At 38.3% G+C, this 18,989-nt stretch overlaps 1 protein-coding gene and 1 long non-coding RNA gene across 5 annotated transcripts in view; one reads left to right on the top strand and one right to left on the bottom strand.

Moving 5' to 3' along the window:
• The window catches only part of LOC144456890 (uncharacterized), a 192,437-nt gene that overhangs the window by 90,452 nt on the left and 82,996 nt on the right, over positions 1 to 18,989 (bottom strand). The gene's annotated exons all lie outside the window — the stretch shown is intronic.
• LOC110220472 (stimulated by retinoic acid gene 6 protein-like) overlaps positions 1 to 18,989 on the top strand; it is a 119,739-nt gene that overhangs the window by 82,512 nt on the left and 18,238 nt on the right. For 3 of the 4 annotated variants that reach the window (XM_021004484.2, XM_021004485.2, XM_021004487.2), the window contains exons 12-17: positions 850 to 931; positions 3,420 to 3,468; positions 5,180 to 5,297; positions 6,100 to 6,219; positions 9,565 to 9,728; positions 10,783 to 10,929. In XM_021004484.2, coding sequence (XP_020860143.1) covers positions 850 to 931; positions 3,420 to 3,468; positions 5,180 to 5,297; positions 6,100 to 6,219; positions 9,565 to 9,728; positions 10,783 to 10,929 — 680 coding nt within the window. Of the gene's footprint in view, positions 1 to 849; positions 932 to 3,419; positions 3,469 to 5,179; positions 5,298 to 6,099; positions 6,220 to 9,564; positions 9,729 to 10,782; positions 10,930 to 11,085; positions 11,767 to 18,989 lie in introns of those variants that run through there. The other variant, XM_021004489.2, reaches the window with a different exon arrangement.

Below are 18,989 nucleotides of genomic sequence, written 5' to 3' on the forward strand. Positions count from 1 at the left end.
CTTATTATAGATGGTCCTGTACTAATTGTGCTGGGCCCTAGAGCTCCATTTTCTCCGTAAAGTATGAGGTGGGGTCTTTCTGGGAGAATTGTGCTGAATGCTGTACAACTAACTGTTCAAAATACTAAGGCACTAAGGCACTAAGGCACACTGAAGACTGGGGAGCTATGACATGTCACAAGGTCAGCAATAGCTAGATCCTGAATACTGTCTTCTCAGTTCTTTCTTATTTTGGGGCATATTTGTTCCAGAGGTTAAAAGATGCTGACAGTTGGATATCACAGGAACAAGATACTAATAAAGTTAAACGATCTCCTTTAAGCCTCATAGCAATCCTTTGAGATGGAACTGATAATATTAATTAGGCAACTAACTGGCACAGTAAATACAGTGCCTGACCTGGAATCGGGAAGATCTGAGTTCAAACTGCACCTCAAAGACTTATTGGCCTGGACAAGTCACTTAACCTCATTATGCTTCAGTTTCCTCATTTGTAAAATAGGGGTAACAATAGCACCTCGCTCCCAGGGTTATTTTGAGGACCTAATGAAATTATATTTGTAAAACGCTTTGCACACCTTAAAATGCTGCTTAAATGCTTATTATTATTATTATTGTTATTGGAGGTTGGGGAGAACAGAGGCTCAGGGAAGTTAACTGATTTTCCTAAGCCTCACAATCAGTTAGTGGCAGAGTCTAGTACTCTTTCTATCATATTATATCATCTCTAAAAGCACCAATTACTGTAATCACTTATTGTTCGTTCCCTACCTTTACATGTTTTTTTTTCATGTCAAAACTGGCCATATTTCTAATTGCATTTAATAATAATTTTCTACTTTCATCTAGAAAACATATAAAAAGGCTGTGGTTAGGTGAGAAAAGTTTCATTCCTTTGAAGTTTCACAGTCCTTCCTCTTCCAATAGTGTGGTAAGTTCCTAATGGTTGCTTGACTCCATTCTTCATTTGAATAGACTATTGAGTACAAATGTAATCAGTATTCAGGCTTGAAGGAAGGAACAAAGCACATGGGCCCAGTCAACCTGCTATATCTTATTTCCTAGCTATCCTAAAAATCCCTAGATCCACAAGACATAATTATCAGCCAAGATGATATTGAAACACTTCTTGATGTTTTGATGTTAGTCAATAAATATTTATTAAGATCCTCCTATATGCCATGCATTATTCTAAGCACTAAGGATACAAAGAAAGGCAAAAGATGGTCCCTGCCATCAAGGAGCTTATAATTTAATGGAGGAAGACAACATGCAAAAGGAGGCAGAAAGGGAGGGGAGGGAGAAGGTACCCAGATGTAGAAAGAACCTAACCATAAAAGGGGTTCTCTAAGACCATTGTTTTTAAAGAACCTGGCTCCACAGTGAGACAAGGGAGGGTTAAGCCTAGAGATTTACATACTGAATAATCAAATATGAGGTTTAGACCTGGACACCTAGATGAAGCCATAATAACTCACATTTCTATAGCACTTTGTAAATTGCCTTCTTCACAACAAACGTGTGAGACAAGTAAAGCAAGTATTTGCACCCCCATTCAACAGATGAGGATACTAAGATGTATGAAGGCTGAATGACTTCCCCAAGTCATGTGTCCAGGAAGAGGCAGAGCTAGTATTTGAATCCAGGTCTACTGACCTCAAATCAAGCTTTTTTTACAATGTATCATATGATCTCTAAGCCCTGAGACTGGAGGACCTCAAATACGGAGTACATGGAGAGAAAAGCAAAGGGCCAAATTTAGAGTCTTGAATAATATCCACAAGGAGGAGAGACCAGGAAAGAGAAAGAAAGGTAGGGAGCAGAACCAAATAAATGTAATGTCATGGAAGCTACTGGAGTTTGGAGCGTAAAATGCTACTGAGAAGAGTATAGGAGAATTAAGATTGAGAAAAGTGTATTGGATTTTATCATTGGTGGTCTTCAAGACAGCATTTCCATTAGTGTGATGGAAAAAAAACCCACTTACAGTACTTATCCCAATTTTACAAGAGGAGCGGTGGGATCAGGAATATGTTATTACATCACTGTTCAGTGTCAGGTTGGTGAGCATTTAGATCTCTGGGAAGGGAGGCCATGGTGTTGCTATTCTCTTAGCACTAAGGGGAAAGTTATTCTTTATCTTCTTAGACTCATTCATTCATTCAACAAATATTTATAGAGTGCCTACTATATACTAAACACTTTTGGGAAGCATAGATGCATAAGAAATGAACCCTACCTTCAAAGAGCTCATAATCTAGTAGAGCAGATAACAGGATGCCAATAACTCATACAAGACAGAAAATGGTGCCATAAGACAGGTACCAAGGACTATGCGGTTGCTCTCAGAGGAGATTTCATCTGGCTAAGGAGAAGAGGACATCTAATAGAAATAGGAGGAGGAGTACGATTTTAGTAGAGGTAGGCAAAAGCCATTCTAGCTAAAGGAAGAAATAACGAAGATCAAAAGAACTTAGATGCACACACATGTAAGTTGAACTTTATGTAACCTAATTCATACTAACCCATTCATTTTTTTTAATTGAGAGAGAAGTTTTAAGAGGGCTATTCAATTGTTTTTAGAAAGTATCATGATCCTTAGGCAAGTCATTTAACCCCTACTGCCTCAAAAAAAAAAAGTACCATGATACACATTCCATATGGATAGAGTCAGATTTCCTTTTAGTATTTCATTCAATTTAATGAGTATTTATTTAATACTAACTACATGTTCAGAATTATGGCACTTTGCACATTTAATGATTCTCTATCAATAACAAGATCAGTTCTTTAACATTAAAGGAAAATAAGTTACTGAGGTAATTTTAATGAAGATTTTCAGGTAATGAAAATATCATCAAGACTACAATATCATTTCCGCGTAAGCAATCTATAAAGATATTCAAAGGGCGGGTTTTCTTTCCAGAATTATCTAGTTACCTGAATTTACAACATACTAATTCTATTATCTTATTTTTATGTAATGCTTAAAATACATTCTCATTTACCCTCATAATGACCTTGTAAGGTAGATAGGTAAAGTATCATCTCCATTTTACAGATAGGGAAATTGAGGCTAAGTGACTTGCCCAGGGTCACACATAACCAGCAGTTGAATAAATATCTTCTGATTCCAAGATGGCACGTTTCTCCCAGGCTCATTTTTTAAAAAATCTCCTTACTCATGATCAGATCTGCCAAATGCCTACTAAAATGCCACAGTCCCTTAACCCATAGGGAACTTTAAAAAATTTTTTTCATATATGATTTTCTTGAAAGAGAAGTTCTTTTTGTATACATTTGCAGAAACTTTTGTTATCTAGATTGTAATAACTTGCAATACTGTTACCACAATAAACTGACATGGCTTTTGTTTTTGTTTGTTTTGTTTTCTTTTTGTTTTTTTTCTTTTGCTTCAGGTGGCCATAGCAAGATATTCAGGTTGGCAAATAGCATATATTTTGTGGGGTAAGTTCTCTACCTTTATATGTTAATGAGAAATTGCTTTGTTTCTAATTGAAAACAAGGTTAATAAGATTATCAATAAGTCTTCCATTATTCTATTCTACTTACTCAGCTCTTTCCCCAGCTCCCTTATCAATAACATGCCTCTCAAAATTCCCTAACCTCCTGCTTCCCTAAGTCTTGTTATTCAAAACTCTCACTGCAAGCACATACCCATTCTCCCAGCTTTTATCTCTGTCTCAGTCCTATCCCTTCCCAGGCCCTATCCATCCCTCTCCCCACTGCTACTTACTTTTTCTCCCATGTTCTTTGGAACTCCTATTCTGTTGTAAATAAATACTTCTACATCATATATCTTTTCTTACATTCTTTGCTCCTTGAATTAACTAAAAACTGTCTTTTCCTCTGAAGGCACTCCATCCCTAAAAACTTCTGCTATTCATTTTCTCATTCCCTGTGATTCATCGTTGCCACTTCTAGACATCATCTGCCATCATCACTCAGCCTCTCCCCCTTTGAGGTTCATAGCATCATTCTACCACTTTGTCTGTACATTAATCATGGATATCTAAAGTCCAGGCCACTCTCCCACCTTCCTTAATGTGTTTTTATCCTGATTCACAGTCTCTCTTTCAAAACTGTCTGCTGCCATTATCCTCAGAGATTTGTAAAGATCTTTTTGCCATTCTGGCCTCACAGTTCCTCAGCCTTTTCAATTCGTATGATCTCTAACTTCACGCTGCTTTACCTACTGCTCCGCTTTACCCAGCAACACCTTGAGCATCACTTTCTTGGGACCACTCTCCTATGAAGATCTTGAATTCTGGATTTAATTCTGGACTTGTCCTTCTACCTCTCCCACTTCCTCACTGCCTAGTGAAACTGCTCTTTGCCTTCACTGTGACTTTTGGTCCTTTAAGGCCTTTCTTATCCTTCAGTCCATTACCCCCAGAGCCACTTCATTTGACTCCCTCTCTAGCACTGACTCCATGATCAATCATTTTAGGTATTCAATTGCTAACACCCTAGAATCCTTTGCTACTGTTCTTACCCTATTAATACTAAACCCTTGGTATAACCCCTGCCATTCACCTTCTTTCCTCCTGTTTCTAGGATATAGAGCATTACTCTCTGCCCCCCAGTCCCCATTCATCAAATCATATGCCTGAGCCCATTACGAATACATGCTAACCCATCTCAGCTAGGCCCTCCCTGATACATGACAATAAAGTTATTTATCTGTGATTGACTCTTTTTCTATTGCCTTCCCTACAGTGACTGTTCCAAAATTCCTCCACTCTCCTCAACCTTCTTCATGACCTTCATACTCTCAAAAGATGATACCAACTCCTGAGGAGACTGAGGTCTTCTCATGTGAACTCCCTCAGTCTAACTTGTATGACTTCACTTATCTCTTTTTCTACTATCTCAGGAAAAGAGATTACTCTTATTCTTGAAAAGGCTAATTCTTTTAATTGTGCCCTTGATCCCACTTCTTATCTTGTTTTTACATCCATTAGGCAATAAGCTCCTCGAGGGCAGGGACTATTGCATCTTTTTTTTTTTCCTATTTCCCACACTTAGAAGAGTACCATAGTAGGCACTTAATTAATGTATTAGATTGATTGATATTCTCAAGCATAGTACCTTGCACATAATAAATACTTAATAAAAGCTTACTTAATTTAATTCATTGTTTTTCATTTTGCCTCAGGTTACCTCATTATTCACGTGGTCCAGTGTCTGTTTGGTGTGATGATCATGTATGGTTTGGTTTTACCAGTAATTCACAACCAAGGACTGGAAATGCTGAAGGGTTTGGGCATTGGAATGTAAGTTACTGAGGTTTCTTCTTAATACATTGATATGAGTGATTTCATTTTCACATTCTTTCCTTTTGAAGTACTTCCCTATCTTCATAACTTCAACCTCACAATGTTCTTGGCTTTAACTCAATGACTAAGGGATGAGATAGGATCGGGCAATTCTCCAAGTCATTTTCCCAATCTCTTTATTTCTCAAGATTTAGACAATTAGCAGTATGTCTTTCTCTTAGCTGATTTTAGTGGGTGAGGCATATAGGATGTGCTGCAATCAATCATGGAACTATTTTCCCCCTAAAACAACATCATCCTCAACATAGCTAAGATTTATACAACACCTATGTGCCAGGCACTGTGCTATGTGCTTTATAAATATTATTTCATTCAATCCTCACCCTAACCCTGGGAGGTAGATACTATTATTATCCCTGTTTCACAGGTGAGGAAACTGAGAGGTTAAGTAACTTGCTGAGGATCACACACCTAGCAAGTGTCAGATCAAACTTGAACTCACGTCTTCCTAGCTCCAGGCCCAGTCACTCAATCCACTAGATGCTCTATTTTCTGTGGTTTAGTATGACACAATAGTTTACTGTGATTTTTCCTGATTGCTTCTTCTTAAGATGTTGTTGTTGTATTCACTTTTAGATTTAGTGCTTTTTTCTCTCCACAACCCTTGTAAATCCAAAGAGGACTCAAGGGAGAATAGGCCACTTAGGCCTTGGTCTTCTATACAGCATGACTAAGAATCTGACCCATTAAACAGCAGGCTACTTTCTAAAGCCATGACATCATCTTTTCTATCTTTCAGTCTCACCATTTCTATTGTTGTGGGACTCATGATTTTACAGCTAAAGATAGCAGCCAGATTTTTCCTTCAGCCAAAGATTAAACCTGGAGATAAGCAAAAACCGTTAGCTCTAAATAACAGGTAAGTAAAAGAAACTGACTCACATTTTTAATCAATTTAGTGTAAGAATATGAGTTGTCTTCAATTTTTTCAGGAATATGAATAAATATTTTTCATAGGACAACTGTCATACAATTCTACCTAGAACAGAACTAAATGAGTTTAAATTTTAAGAGAACAAATATAAATAAGCTATGAGGAAACATGGCATAAAAGGTTGGTATTCAACAACGGAATTTGACAAAGGTTTATTACCTACCTGCCACATAAAAGGTACCATAATGGTCATAAAGGATAAAAAGATGAGAAGTGACAGAGTTCATGCCCTTGAGGAGCTTACAATATCACACAGGAGATAAGATTTATTTGTACAAAGTATTATACAAGGAACACTGTGATTAGGGCAAAGGAAGATCTAGACATAACAGTCTAAGAAAATATGAAAGAGAGTCACTTTCAGCTGGAGGAAATGCTTCATAGAAGCAGTGGTACTTGAACTTGAAGAGAAGGATTACAACAGGAAGAAATGAGGAGAAAAGGGGCATTACAAGCATGGAGGATGACCACTATAAATTCCCTGGAATCAGGAAATGATTAGTAGTCCAATTTAGCTGAAATATAAAGGGCATGAACCTACTATGTACAAGCATTGTACTAAGTACTAGGGATACAAATACAAAGGATGAAATATCTCCTACTCACAATGAGCTTTCAATGAAGGGAAGACAAAAAAACTTATTTTTTTAAAAACTTTCAAATATCTACTAAGCACCTACAGTGTTTACTGTACTAAGACCTGGGGACACAAAGAAAGGCAAAAATAGTCTTTGCTCTCAAGAAGCTCATGGACTAATGGGGAAGACAAAATGAAAACAAAACTATACAAGCAAGATACATACAGCATAAGTTGGAGATAATCGATAGAGGGAAGGTATTAACATTAAATTTCCTTGAAAAAAAACCACAGACAGTATGGTCCAGAAGGTCACAAAGAGTTGGACATGACTGAATGAACAGAAACAACAAGAATGAAGTGTGACCAGGAAAGGTTTGTCACAGAAGATGGATTTTTACTTTAGACATGAAGAAATCTACTCCCTAGAGTTCGGGGTGGGGGGAAGATAGTGTTCAGCTTTAGACATGTTGAATTTAAGATTTCTATGACATCCAGTTTGAGATATCCAATAGGCTACTGGACATATGAATCTGGAGGTGAGGAGACAGATTAGGGCTAGACAAGTAGATCTGAGAATCATCATCATAGGGATGATAACTGAAACCACCGGGGCTTATGAGATCACCAAATAAAATACTATAAAGGGGAAAAAAAAGAGCCTTAGAAGTTAGCTACAGGGGCAGCTAGATGGCGCGGTGGATAGAGCACCGTTCAGGAGGACCTGAGTTAAAATCCGGCCTCAGGCACAAAATACTCACTAGCTGTGTGACCCTGGGCAAGTCACTTAACTTCATTGCCCAGTGCCCCTCCCCCCCAAAAAAGACACTAACTACAAAGAGAGGAGAGCTCTAGGGCAATAACTAATAGAAATATATGGATCAAGTACGGATTTTTTGAAGATGAGGGAGACATGGGTATGTTTGCAGGCAGTAGGGAAGAAGCCAGTAGACAATGAGACATTTAAGTTAAGTTAGAGGGTGGGACTATTCCTATTCATAAAGAATTTACATTCTCATTTATGATTTTTTCTATCTATATATTCTGTATGTATTCAGTGTGTGTGTATTTATGTGCATGTTGTCTCCTCTACTAGAATGTTAGCCTGTTGTGGGAAGGGTTTCTTTTTGCCTTTTCTTTGTATCCCCAGTGCTTAGCATAGAGCCTGATGTAACATAGTCATCACTTACTAAGTTTGCAGATTGATTGATCTTGATGGCCAAGATAATACAGGCAGTAAATGAAGGAATCAAGATTTGAAACCAAGTCCTCTGACTCCAAAACCAGTGACCTTTCCAGTGTGTCCAGTGAGTTTTCCAGTGTGCTGCCCTCCTCCTCCTTCTCTTCTTTTTCTCTTTCTTCTCTTCCTCCTCCTTCTTCATCTCCTCCTTCATCTTCTTTTTCATTTATTTGGTGACTTATGGTTTGCAAAGCACTTTACTTATATAATCTCATTTTATCTTAACAACATCCTTGGGAAGTTGATGCTATTATTACTTCCATCTTATAGATGATGGAGCAGAGGCAGAGAAGGGTTAAATGACTTGCCCTGGGTCATATAGCTATTAAGAATTCAAGGGGAATTTGAAATCAGGTCTTCCTGACTCTATGCCCAGTACTCTATCTAATTTGCCACTTCCCTGCCCAAAACTCACTATCCCTTTTCCTTATAGCATAAAATGAAAATTCCTCAGCCTGGAAATTTAAGTCCTTCACAATCTGGCCTCACCTTACCTTTCTGGTTTTATTTCACATTGTTCTCTTTCACACTTCTTGTTATGTTGGTTGTTGTTATTCAGTCGTTTCAAACATGTCTGACTCTTTGTGATCCCATTTGGGGTTTTCTTAGCAAAGATAACTGGAGTGGTTTGCCATTTCCTTCACCAGATCATTTTACAGATTAGGAAACTGAAGCAAGCAGGGATAAGTGACTTGCCCAGGGTCACACAGCTAGGAAGTGTCTGAGGCTGGATTTGAACTCAGGAAGATGAGTCTTCCTGACTCCAGGCTCTAATTGCTGCACCACCTATTTGCCCTTGGTTATGGTTGATATGTCCTGACAAACTGGCCTTCCCCAAACTTAGCATTCCATTTCCCATTGTTGTACTTGCTCAGGTGCTATTCTTCTATGCACAGAATGTCCTAACTCCTCATACCTCTGCCTCTTAGAACCCTTATTTTCTTTCTTTCTTTCTTTCTTTCTTGTTTTTTTTTGCAAGGCACTTGGTGTTAAGTGACTTGCCCAGGGTCACACAGCTAGTAAGTGTTATGTGTCTGAGGTTGGATTTGAACTCAGGTTCTCCTGACTCCAGGGCTGGTGCTCTATCCACTGCACCACCTAGCTGCCCCTAGAATCTATATTTTCAAGGCTCAATTTAGGTGTCATGCCCTATTGCAAGTTTTATAACACCTTCTCTAGGTGTTAGTGCCCTCCTCAAACTCCTTTGCATTTACTTCTCTGGTGACATATTATATCTCTTTGCTCCACCCTCAAGTAAAATGGAAGCTTCTTTAGAGCAGGGACCTTTTTTGGTTTTGTTATTGTATCCCCATTAAATACTTAGTATAGTGTTGAATGAATATTGGTTGAATTGAATAAACTGAGATTTCTTGTATATTTAACCCCCAAATGAAAGACAAATATTAGATAATTATGAAAAATGAGGAACTCATTTGAACTCTCCTATTTTCAGGAAAGCATTTCACAACTTCAATTATTTTCTGTTTTTCTACAACGTGCTTCTGGGCCTGGGAGCTTGTTTGTTCAGACTATTTGTCAGTTGTATCCTGGGAACCTGGTTAATAGCACGCATAGACAGGACTATCATGCAGAATGGTTATGAAGCTGCAGACATGGGTAAGTGTCCTTTGCCCCTGTGCTTGCAATAATACAGTAATAGCAATATTATGCCAATGATGAACTGTGAAGGATTTAGTTATTCTGATCAAGACAATGATCCAAGACAATTCTAAAGGACTCATGATGAAAAGTGCCATCCATCTCCAGAGAGAGAACTGATGAACTCTGAGGGCAAACTTTTTTCACTTTGTTTTTCTTTGTGTGTTTTCTTTTTCAACATGGCTAATACGGAAATATGTTTTGCATGACTTCACATATATAATTGGCATTGCCTGCCTTCTCAAGGGTGGAAGAGAGGAAAAGAATCTGGAACTCAAATTTAAAAAAAAAAATGAATGTTAAAAATTTTCAAAACTGTATTTGTAATTTAATCAAATAGATAAAATATATAAATTTAAATATATAATATAAAATATAAAATATATTTTTTAAAGTTTAGTTAACATAAGTACATTTCTATATAATTTGTTCACACTTACATTTTGTTAACTAGTTACAAGGTTATAATCATTGTTAGTAAAGAAGTAGGTTGTTTGAAAATGTGTCAGTGAATAGTTTTAAAAACAAAATTATATCAGAAAGGACTTAGAAATGTTTCAGCCAGCAGCTAGTCAAAGCAAAGACTTGAGATCCATCTGGAGGCAAAAAAAGAGAACTGCAGGTTCAAGGAAGTTAACCCCATTTGGGGTTTTCTTGGCAAAGATAGTAGAATGGTTTGCCATTTCCTTCTCCAGCTCATTTTGCAGATGAGGAAACTGAGGCAAGCAAGTTTAAGTCACTTGCCCAGGGTCACACAGCTAGTATGTTTCTGAGGTCAGATTTGAGCTCCCGAGGTTGAGTCTTCCTGACTTCAGGCCTGGCACTCTATCCTCTATATCAGGTGGTATAGAGCGTCCTCCAGTATGTTGGTACGTCCTGACAAACTGGCCTCCACCTCAGTGTTCTATTTCCCATTGTGGTATAGAAGGGGTCCCCAACACATTGGTCCAACAAAGAGCTGATACATTTCTGGGGTCTAAGACATCCTTTTCTTGGATCCTTTTGACTCTAGGATTCCAAGCCTGGATTGGCATGCTGTTTGTGGACCATTATCACACCAACCCTGTACTCGTTGGTTTCTGCCATATCTTGCTGATGCGCAACAATGAGAGGAAACTGCAGAAATCCACCCCCTACTGGCATTTAAATCATTCATCTGGTAAATAATTTTTATTCTTTAATATCTATTGTGGTAACTAGGGAATGAAATTCCCAACAATTGGCCCATCATGGATTTCCACAGTGGTTTCTGAGAACAAATAGGTTTTTCTTTGCAAATGAAAAAGACCTCTCTTTTTATTTATTTTTTTTGTAGGCCCTAGAATTTCAGTAAAGTCCAGAACAAGATGGTTCTTGCTGTATACCCTTTTAAAAAACCCCCGGCTTTCCTTGCTCAGAAAACCTAAGTCAGCCTTGGGTATCAGAGTTGCGACGCAGACAAATTCTGTTGACGTGCTGTAAAACTGAAACTGACACTGCAGTTATTGGACAGAGGACAATACATCGGCTTTTCGGAGTTTTCCAGAGACAGAGCTCAGAATGGCGGGATGCTACCAGACCATGTGGAACTAGATTATCTCTGGTGAAAGCAAGGGCTGCAATTGGCTATGATCTTTCATGCTGATTATATTTGGCCAAATGGTTTAGAAATTCAGTACTATTTTATCACATTAAAAATCTAAAGGAATTTTGAACAGTTAAACCATGTTTAAAAATTACTTTGACTATATTGGCCATGATGTAGCTTTGAGGGCTCAAACAATATCATGAATTTTTTGTCAGTGACTATTAACAATGAAGTGGGTTCCTAAAGTGATAGATTCTTCTTTAACTGGGAAGAATTCTTCTCTGAGAAGGACCATGTCCCATGACCTAGTCATAGAGTCACCTGACAAAATTCCATAAAGCCCATGGATTCTATTGCTGTATTTGTAAAGCGCTTAGTACAGTGCCTGGCACAAAGTAGGCACATAATAAATACTTTTTCTTTCCCTTATCTCTCATAGCATATACATACTCAGATGGTATAAAATTTACCTTTCATTTCTTTTATACCAAGTAGGTCATCTGGATACATTACTCTTAAAATAATTAGCTTGGAGGCTGCTAAAAAGTTGCTTTAGAAAAGGGAACATCACATCATTGTTATTATCACAATTAATAAGACAAGACAATTGCCCTTTGGGACAAGAAATCAGTAGTTGTTGTAAATAGCCTAATGAAGACACCAGCCTCTCTCCAATTCTGTGGCTGCTATAAGGAATATATAGAAAGAAGCAAGGAAACCTCGGATCTCTAGGCTGGAATATTGGAAGGGGTATGCATGTATGTGTGTGTGTGTGTGTGTGTGTGTGGTGTGTGTGTGTGTGCGCGCATGCATACATGTGTGCGTGTGTTGGAAGAAGGGGAGAACAAGAGATCCAGGCAAGACCTCTTTAGGTAGCTCTGGAACTGTGATGTTCCTGGATGGCTTTCCTTATATTTCTATTTTCCTCTGGGTTATATGTGTCCCTGGGAGAAATCATGTGCATCAGACTCTGCAAACTCCCTGAGGGGCTATCTATCTTTGAAGAGTACTGAGAAGTAGTGGGGAAGGGGAAACTCTTGCTTTTAGGAAGTTTCTGTAACTGGGAAGAACTTTTACTGAAACTTTTAACCGAAAACTAAAGAAGAAAGCTGTTTCTTACTGTAATATCTCTCTAACTCTTGATTTTCATTTATTAATTTTGTCAATTAAGAAAAGGAAAATTGCTTATTTATTTCTTGGGTTTTGGAATCTTACTACAACAGCTGCTTTTATGCCAACTTGCAGGAAGTCCAAACCACTGCAACAGGACAGAAATGACACACAAAATTGTTTGCTATAGTTCTGACAAACGTGGTCGACATTTCGTATAAAAATCATTAATGGGTGACATCAAGTGTTCTTCAAAAGATGAATGTAAATGTAAAACTTTTTTTTTTGTTTTCTTTTATCCCCTAACCATAAATGTGGAAGGAAGGAAGGAAGGAAGGAAACTTCTTGAGGTCTTGGGCACAGAAAATGCCAAGAGATATGGGTGATGACTGTCATGAGATCAATGACAATTGTCAGCATCTTCTGAACTCTTCCCTATCCTCTATTCTTTGCCTCTGTTGAGTGCAACCCTGGTTAAAAACAAAAAAACAAAAACAAAAACAAAAAAACCCCAAAAAACAAAAAAACAAACCCTTGATTAAATAGAATACTCATACCAGGGTTCAGGGGTCTTAAAATCTAGCTGAGGTGGGAAACTTAGTAGAAACCTTAGGTCTACCCAGGAATAGAAGGATAGATTCTATGTCCAAGCAGGTCAGTGAACACTGGAAGATTCAAAGGGGAACCATAGGTAAAGACAAACATGAATGTGAATGAAGCCTGAGAGCATAGTGACTTAGCAAGGGCAGCACCAAGTTGTGATTTTAAACTGTTCTCTTATATTCCTTTCTAGGGGGGAAGCAGGCAAATATTTAAAGAACTATTACTTGCAAGAAGGACTAGGCTTGCTCTGTTTGGTCAGACTGGCTAGAACTAAGAGCAATAGGTAGACATTCAATAAAGGTAGATTGAGGGAAAACTTGATGAAATATGAAGATACAAAATTTTATATATAGCTATGTAAAAGAGCATAGCTTTACAAAGTCCTGTTCTGATGGAGAATCATGATAGAGAAGTGAAACTATGTTCTCTAAGGCTAGGCCAGTGGAACAAAAGATTTGGCAGGTTCTACTAAGCTGGAACAGCTTCAGATAGAGGCTTCAAGCAATCGCTTATGGATGCTTCCTAAGGACAAAATTATCTAAAAAAAGGAAAAGCTCATTCCCAGACAGCTGGTCACTTAGTGATGAATTCTTTGGTTATGGGAATTCATAAAAAAAGAAAAATTAAGATGAATTTCAGGCCTGCTCAGCCCCTTTTTGATGAGATAGTGGCAGAAAGGGATGCAAAGGATACCAAAAAAATGGTACATGATGATCAGTCTATCTACAAACATTAACTATTGCTACTCTAAATGTAAGATCCTTGTCCAATGGCCAATGAATTGACATATTTTTGGAAGAACTGAACCATGTCAATGTTGATATTCCTAATATAAATGAAATCAGAAAACACAATGGAGTTACAGGTAAATGGAAGGATGGCTTATATGCTTTTATCACAGAGACAAAAAAAAAAAGAGTTGACAGATTGGCTTTATTATAGATTCAAAGACAATGGGAAACATAGTTGCATAGGAAATGTGGTCCCTTTTATAACTAGTGACTGAAGCTTTATATTTGCATAAGATTCTTCTTATTGGTGGAGAGAATAATTATTTGATGTTATATCTGTATGATGGGTGAAGTTAGCAAGAGCTTGGGAAGTAAAAATCCTAATTCTTCTGGCTTTCAGTTCTAGAGAAGACACATGTGGTTCTAAACTCTCTTCAGGGAGGGGTTCTGAAGCTGACTCCAAGAGAAAGCCAACATACCAAACCTCTAAAATATCTCTAGTTGAGGATGATACGGTTTCTATTTTTTTTAATTAATAAAAACATTCATCAAAATAAGACCAGCAAAATATCAAGATATATAAGCCCACAAAATATACCTAACCAGTTAAACTATAAACTTTTCTCTTCTCTAGAATTCCTTGCCCTGTTGCATCTCATACTCATAACCAAACTCCCACTATGTCTTTTCTATTCCTACTTAACAGTGCAACTGAATGCTACTGGAAGAAGTCATACCACCTTGCTAATTAGATATCCTACAACAATGCATTATATCTAATGTCAACTGAGCCTAACTGCTTCATGGAAAAACTTTTAGCCTTTCCAGATTGACCATCACATGTCCCACCATCACCATTTTACACTTTGTCTCTTCACAAGTCTCCTGTACCACACCTCTTCCCTCCATCTCAACAAAGCACTGCACTTCTTATTTTATTTAGTAAATAGCGGCCATCTGTGTTGAGCTTCGTCTTTTCCTTGTTTGGTACCTTGAAATCCCATGCCAGCATCCTCCATCTTCTTCTCCTTTCCTCCAGTCTCTAACAAAAAATGTCCTCATCAAGGCCAGACTCCCTATTTGACCCCAGGCCTTCTTATGTCCAGCAGGAGCTTCTTCTTCAATCATTCTCTCTCTAATCTTTAATCTCTATCTTTTAGAGCCTACTCTGCTGCTTACAAACATCCCCAAGTTTCTCCCATCCCTTAAAAACTTACAGTTGACTCTACCAGTACCTTAAACTATCATCCTATGTCTTATTCTGGCAAACTCCTAGGGAAGAAAAAACTGTTTCTATTCATTTTTTCCACTTCTACTTCCAATCACTTCTCAATATTTTGCAACATGGCTTCTAACCTTACTGCTACTCTCAACTGAAACTGCTCTCTCCAAGATTACCAATGATTTCATAAGAATGTAAAGTCAGGAACTTAGAGAGGAAGGACCTTAGAAGCCAACTAACCTAACAGATAAGGAAGCACAGAGATGTGAAGTGATTTATCCAAGGTCACATAACCAGTTGTTGGTAGAGCTGGGATTCAAAGCTAATTCCTGATTCGAAATCCAGAACACTTTCCCCTGTCCCTCCACCTGATTTACTGTTTTTACTCCTTATCCTTTATGACCATCCCCTACTTCTGGATCTTCTCTCCTTCCTGGAGTGTGTGTGTGTGTGTGTGTGTGTGTGTGTGTGTGTGTGTGTGTGTGTGTGTGTGAAAGAGAGAGAGAGAGAGAGAGAGAGAGAGAGAGAGAGAGAGAGAGACAGAGACAGAGAGAGAGAGAGAGACAGAGAGAGACAGAGAGAGACAGAGAGACAGAGAGACAGAAAAAGAGGCAGACAGAGAGAAACACTGCTCCCTCCTGGTGCTTTTCTTGTTCATCTACAGAGAGTTCTTTTAGGGATATTGAAATAATGAAGACACAGGCCTTTAGCTTTCTAGTCCTAAGGTTTATTTAAACAAGGATATATAATTAGAGCAAAAATACCGACAGAGAGGTGTTCATGGTAGCATCCCAGCAGGTGCTTGATGTGCAACTTCCCCAGTCATGGGTCTTCTGTCCTGTGCAGCACGCACAGCCACGCTGAGGTCTGATCAGGTCTGGGAAGCCAATGGGGTCTTTCTATTGGTTTATATCACTTGTCCTTAAGCTAAGCCTGACCAATTGCAGTTGCTTTTGAGACTGGCAGCTTAGTTTTCAAACAGAGGTCATCATAGTCTGCTTCCTGGAAAGTTTATATAAATAAATTAAATACCAAGAGGAGAAATTTATGCAATGGGGACAACCCTAGGAACATCTCTGAGAGGAACCCATGCTTAGGTCTACTACACTGTTGGACCACTGATCCTCAGCCTCTTCTGATGAATCATCATCCAGATCCCGTCTCCCTAACCATGGGTTATAATCAAGGTGCTGTGCTAGACCCCCTTCTCTCTCTCTCTCTCTCCTCTCTCTCTCTCTCTCTCTGTTTGTCTGTTTCTCTCCTCCCTTCTCTCCCTTCTCATATCAGCTCTCATGAACTCAACATTTCTATAGAGAACAATTGTGAGGTGAGAGTGAGGCTGATGACTTTGTGCAGCTCTGCCTCACTTATATCCAACTGACATGCAAGTCAAGACATCATCCTCATGGTGTCATCAGTCATCTTGGAGAATAAAGGACAAACAGCAACAAGGATTCTGCATGAAGTCATTACACAGAAATAAGGACTTCCAGAGCAAGGGCTGTGAGTTATACTTTGTCATACAGACCATCGTGGACAGTTCAGAGGCAAGAAGCTTCCCTCACTTGAATCAACTTGGGTTGTCCTCAATGCATATTCTTGTTCAACATTACCCTCCTGCTATGATTAAGTAAATCTCCTTTTGTTAACTGTTAAATGGCCTACTAGGTTTTTTTTTCCATTTAATTCCAGTATTGACCACAAAATCTCAGGGGGCTAATCTGAGTGAGGCCCAGGCCAGAACAACTCTCCCATGCAGTAAATGTTGTCTCCCTCCATTGGCATGTAAATTCCTCAGGGGAAAAACTCCAAAGCAAAATTAGTGATAAAGACCAGAGGAGTCAAACACACTACCAAACCAGGCTAAAAAATTGGGAAATATTTAGCAACATAAATAAAAATGCAATAGAACATAGATCATGTTAATATGTATATTTCTAAGTCAATATACGACCAGAAAGGATCCTTATGTTTGGTTCTGTTGCCCCCATTTCTATTTGATTTTGACACCACTGATGAAGACAGATGATCCTTGACAAATGTAATGAAATAATTAGCTGGCTACATAAGAACCAGACAACCAAGAAGGAAGAATATGAACATCAGCAGAAAGAAATGGAGACAGTATGCAACCCCAACATTACTAAGCTGTACCAGAGTGGAGGGGTCATGACTATAGCACACCAGATACATTCTGAGGTGATGGAACAGCCCAAGTGAAGGTGCTTCTTCTAGACCCAACATTGAAGAAATGGAATAAATGCACAGGAAGAGAGAGATTCCACACAAGTCTTCAAAAGCTGAACAACTCAAATTTGTAGTCAATGCAAGTGGTAGGTTAAAAATAGCATTTGAGCTACTGTGTAAAACTAGCTGTTCTGAAGACTTGAAAGTGGGCAGAGGAAGAGAAGTGAACAACACGGTAAACACGTAGAAATGCAATTCTACTTTTGGAGAATAAAATCTATTTGAAATGGACACCATAAAAAAAGAAGAATGGAAGCTCATGGAGGTCAGGGGCTTTCTTACTTTTGTATTTGTATTCCCAGAACTTGGCAGAATTTTCAGCACATAATAATCACTTAATGAATGCCCTTTCATTTAAATTTATGTCCAAGGATTACTGGTAGAGTTTGGTCCATAAGGAGACTTAAAGTATTATGTTATCTTTTAGCTTTTCAACTCTATACTCCTACACAGACCTAACAGGTATACCCAGAAGTAATAAGTAAAGCGTGTAGGCAACCTGTTAGATATGAGGAATTCAACATCATGGTACCATCCTGATTCTTCCAGACAAAGATGTATTTTAATTCATTAAGAATACAAATATATATATATTTTAAATTGACCCTAGTCTTCAGTTCCAGAGGAGTAGAATTTGTGCCCTTATGATTCTGTGAGAACATTTCATTCTAGGAGTGTCATTTGGGTAATTGAGGTGTGAGGAAGAAAACATGAAAATTGGCCTAATTCTATTTTGCTCCAAAATTTTCCTTGGTTCCCTTTTAATGAAAACATATGCTATATCCTAGATTAACATTTATGAGTTCTATCAACATATTCAAGCAAAATAGTGTTCTGTGGCTAAATTAATTGAGGGAATTCTGGAATAGTTGACCTTGAAGGAACCCTCCAATTACTCAAATTTATGATTAAAGTTCATCATCCTCACCTGGACAGCTCAGAATATTGGGGTTAATCCTAATTTTTCCACATGGTACTTTTTCCAACAACCTATAACTATTAATTCTGTTAGACAGAATCCCTCTGGGGCAGCTAGGTGGCACAGTAAATAGAGTGATGGGCCTGAAATCAGGAAGACCCATCTTTCTGAGTTCAAATCCAGCATCAGACACTTACTAACTGGGTGATTCTGGGCAAGTCACTTAATCTTTTGTTTCCTTATCTGTAAAATGAGCTAGAGAAGGAAATGGCAAACACCTCTAGCAACAATACAAAAAAAAAAACCCAAAAGGGGATACGAGTGAGATATGATTGAAAAACGACTAAACAACCCAACACAGAGAATCCCTCTACATAGAACTATCCAATCCATCCTCTACTCTACCTTTTATACTTTCTATCCGCGCCCCCCTCCCAGAATGCACTCCTTCTTCACCTGTACCTCTTCAAATCCCTGGTTTCATTTCAGACAGCTCAAACACTGCCTTTTCATGAACTCTTTCCCAGTTCCCCCAGACACTAAGGCACACCCCTCCAAAACTGTCTGGTCCCCATTTTCTATACACACATTTGTGTACATGTTTTTAGCTGCATTAAAATAAACCCTCAGAGGGCAGGAACTATTTCACTATTGTCTTTGTATCACCAGCACTTAGAACAGTGCTTGATAAATGCTCTGATTGATTGAAAGCTGTGTCAGCAAGATTTGAGGATGGTCCCAGGAACCGCGTAAGAAAGTTTTCTAAAGATAATCTATATAATTATAGAAAGACACATCCCCACTCAATTGCCTGATGAAG

The sequence above is a fragment of the Phascolarctos cinereus genome, unplaced genomic scaffold (assembly GCF_003287225.1).
Source record: "Phascolarctos cinereus isolate Bilbo 61053 unplaced genomic scaffold, phaCin_HiC Scaffold_4;HRSCAF=312, whole genome shotgun sequence".
Classification (NCBI taxonomy): Eukaryota; Metazoa; Chordata; class Mammalia; order Diprotodontia; family Phascolarctidae; genus Phascolarctos; species Phascolarctos cinereus.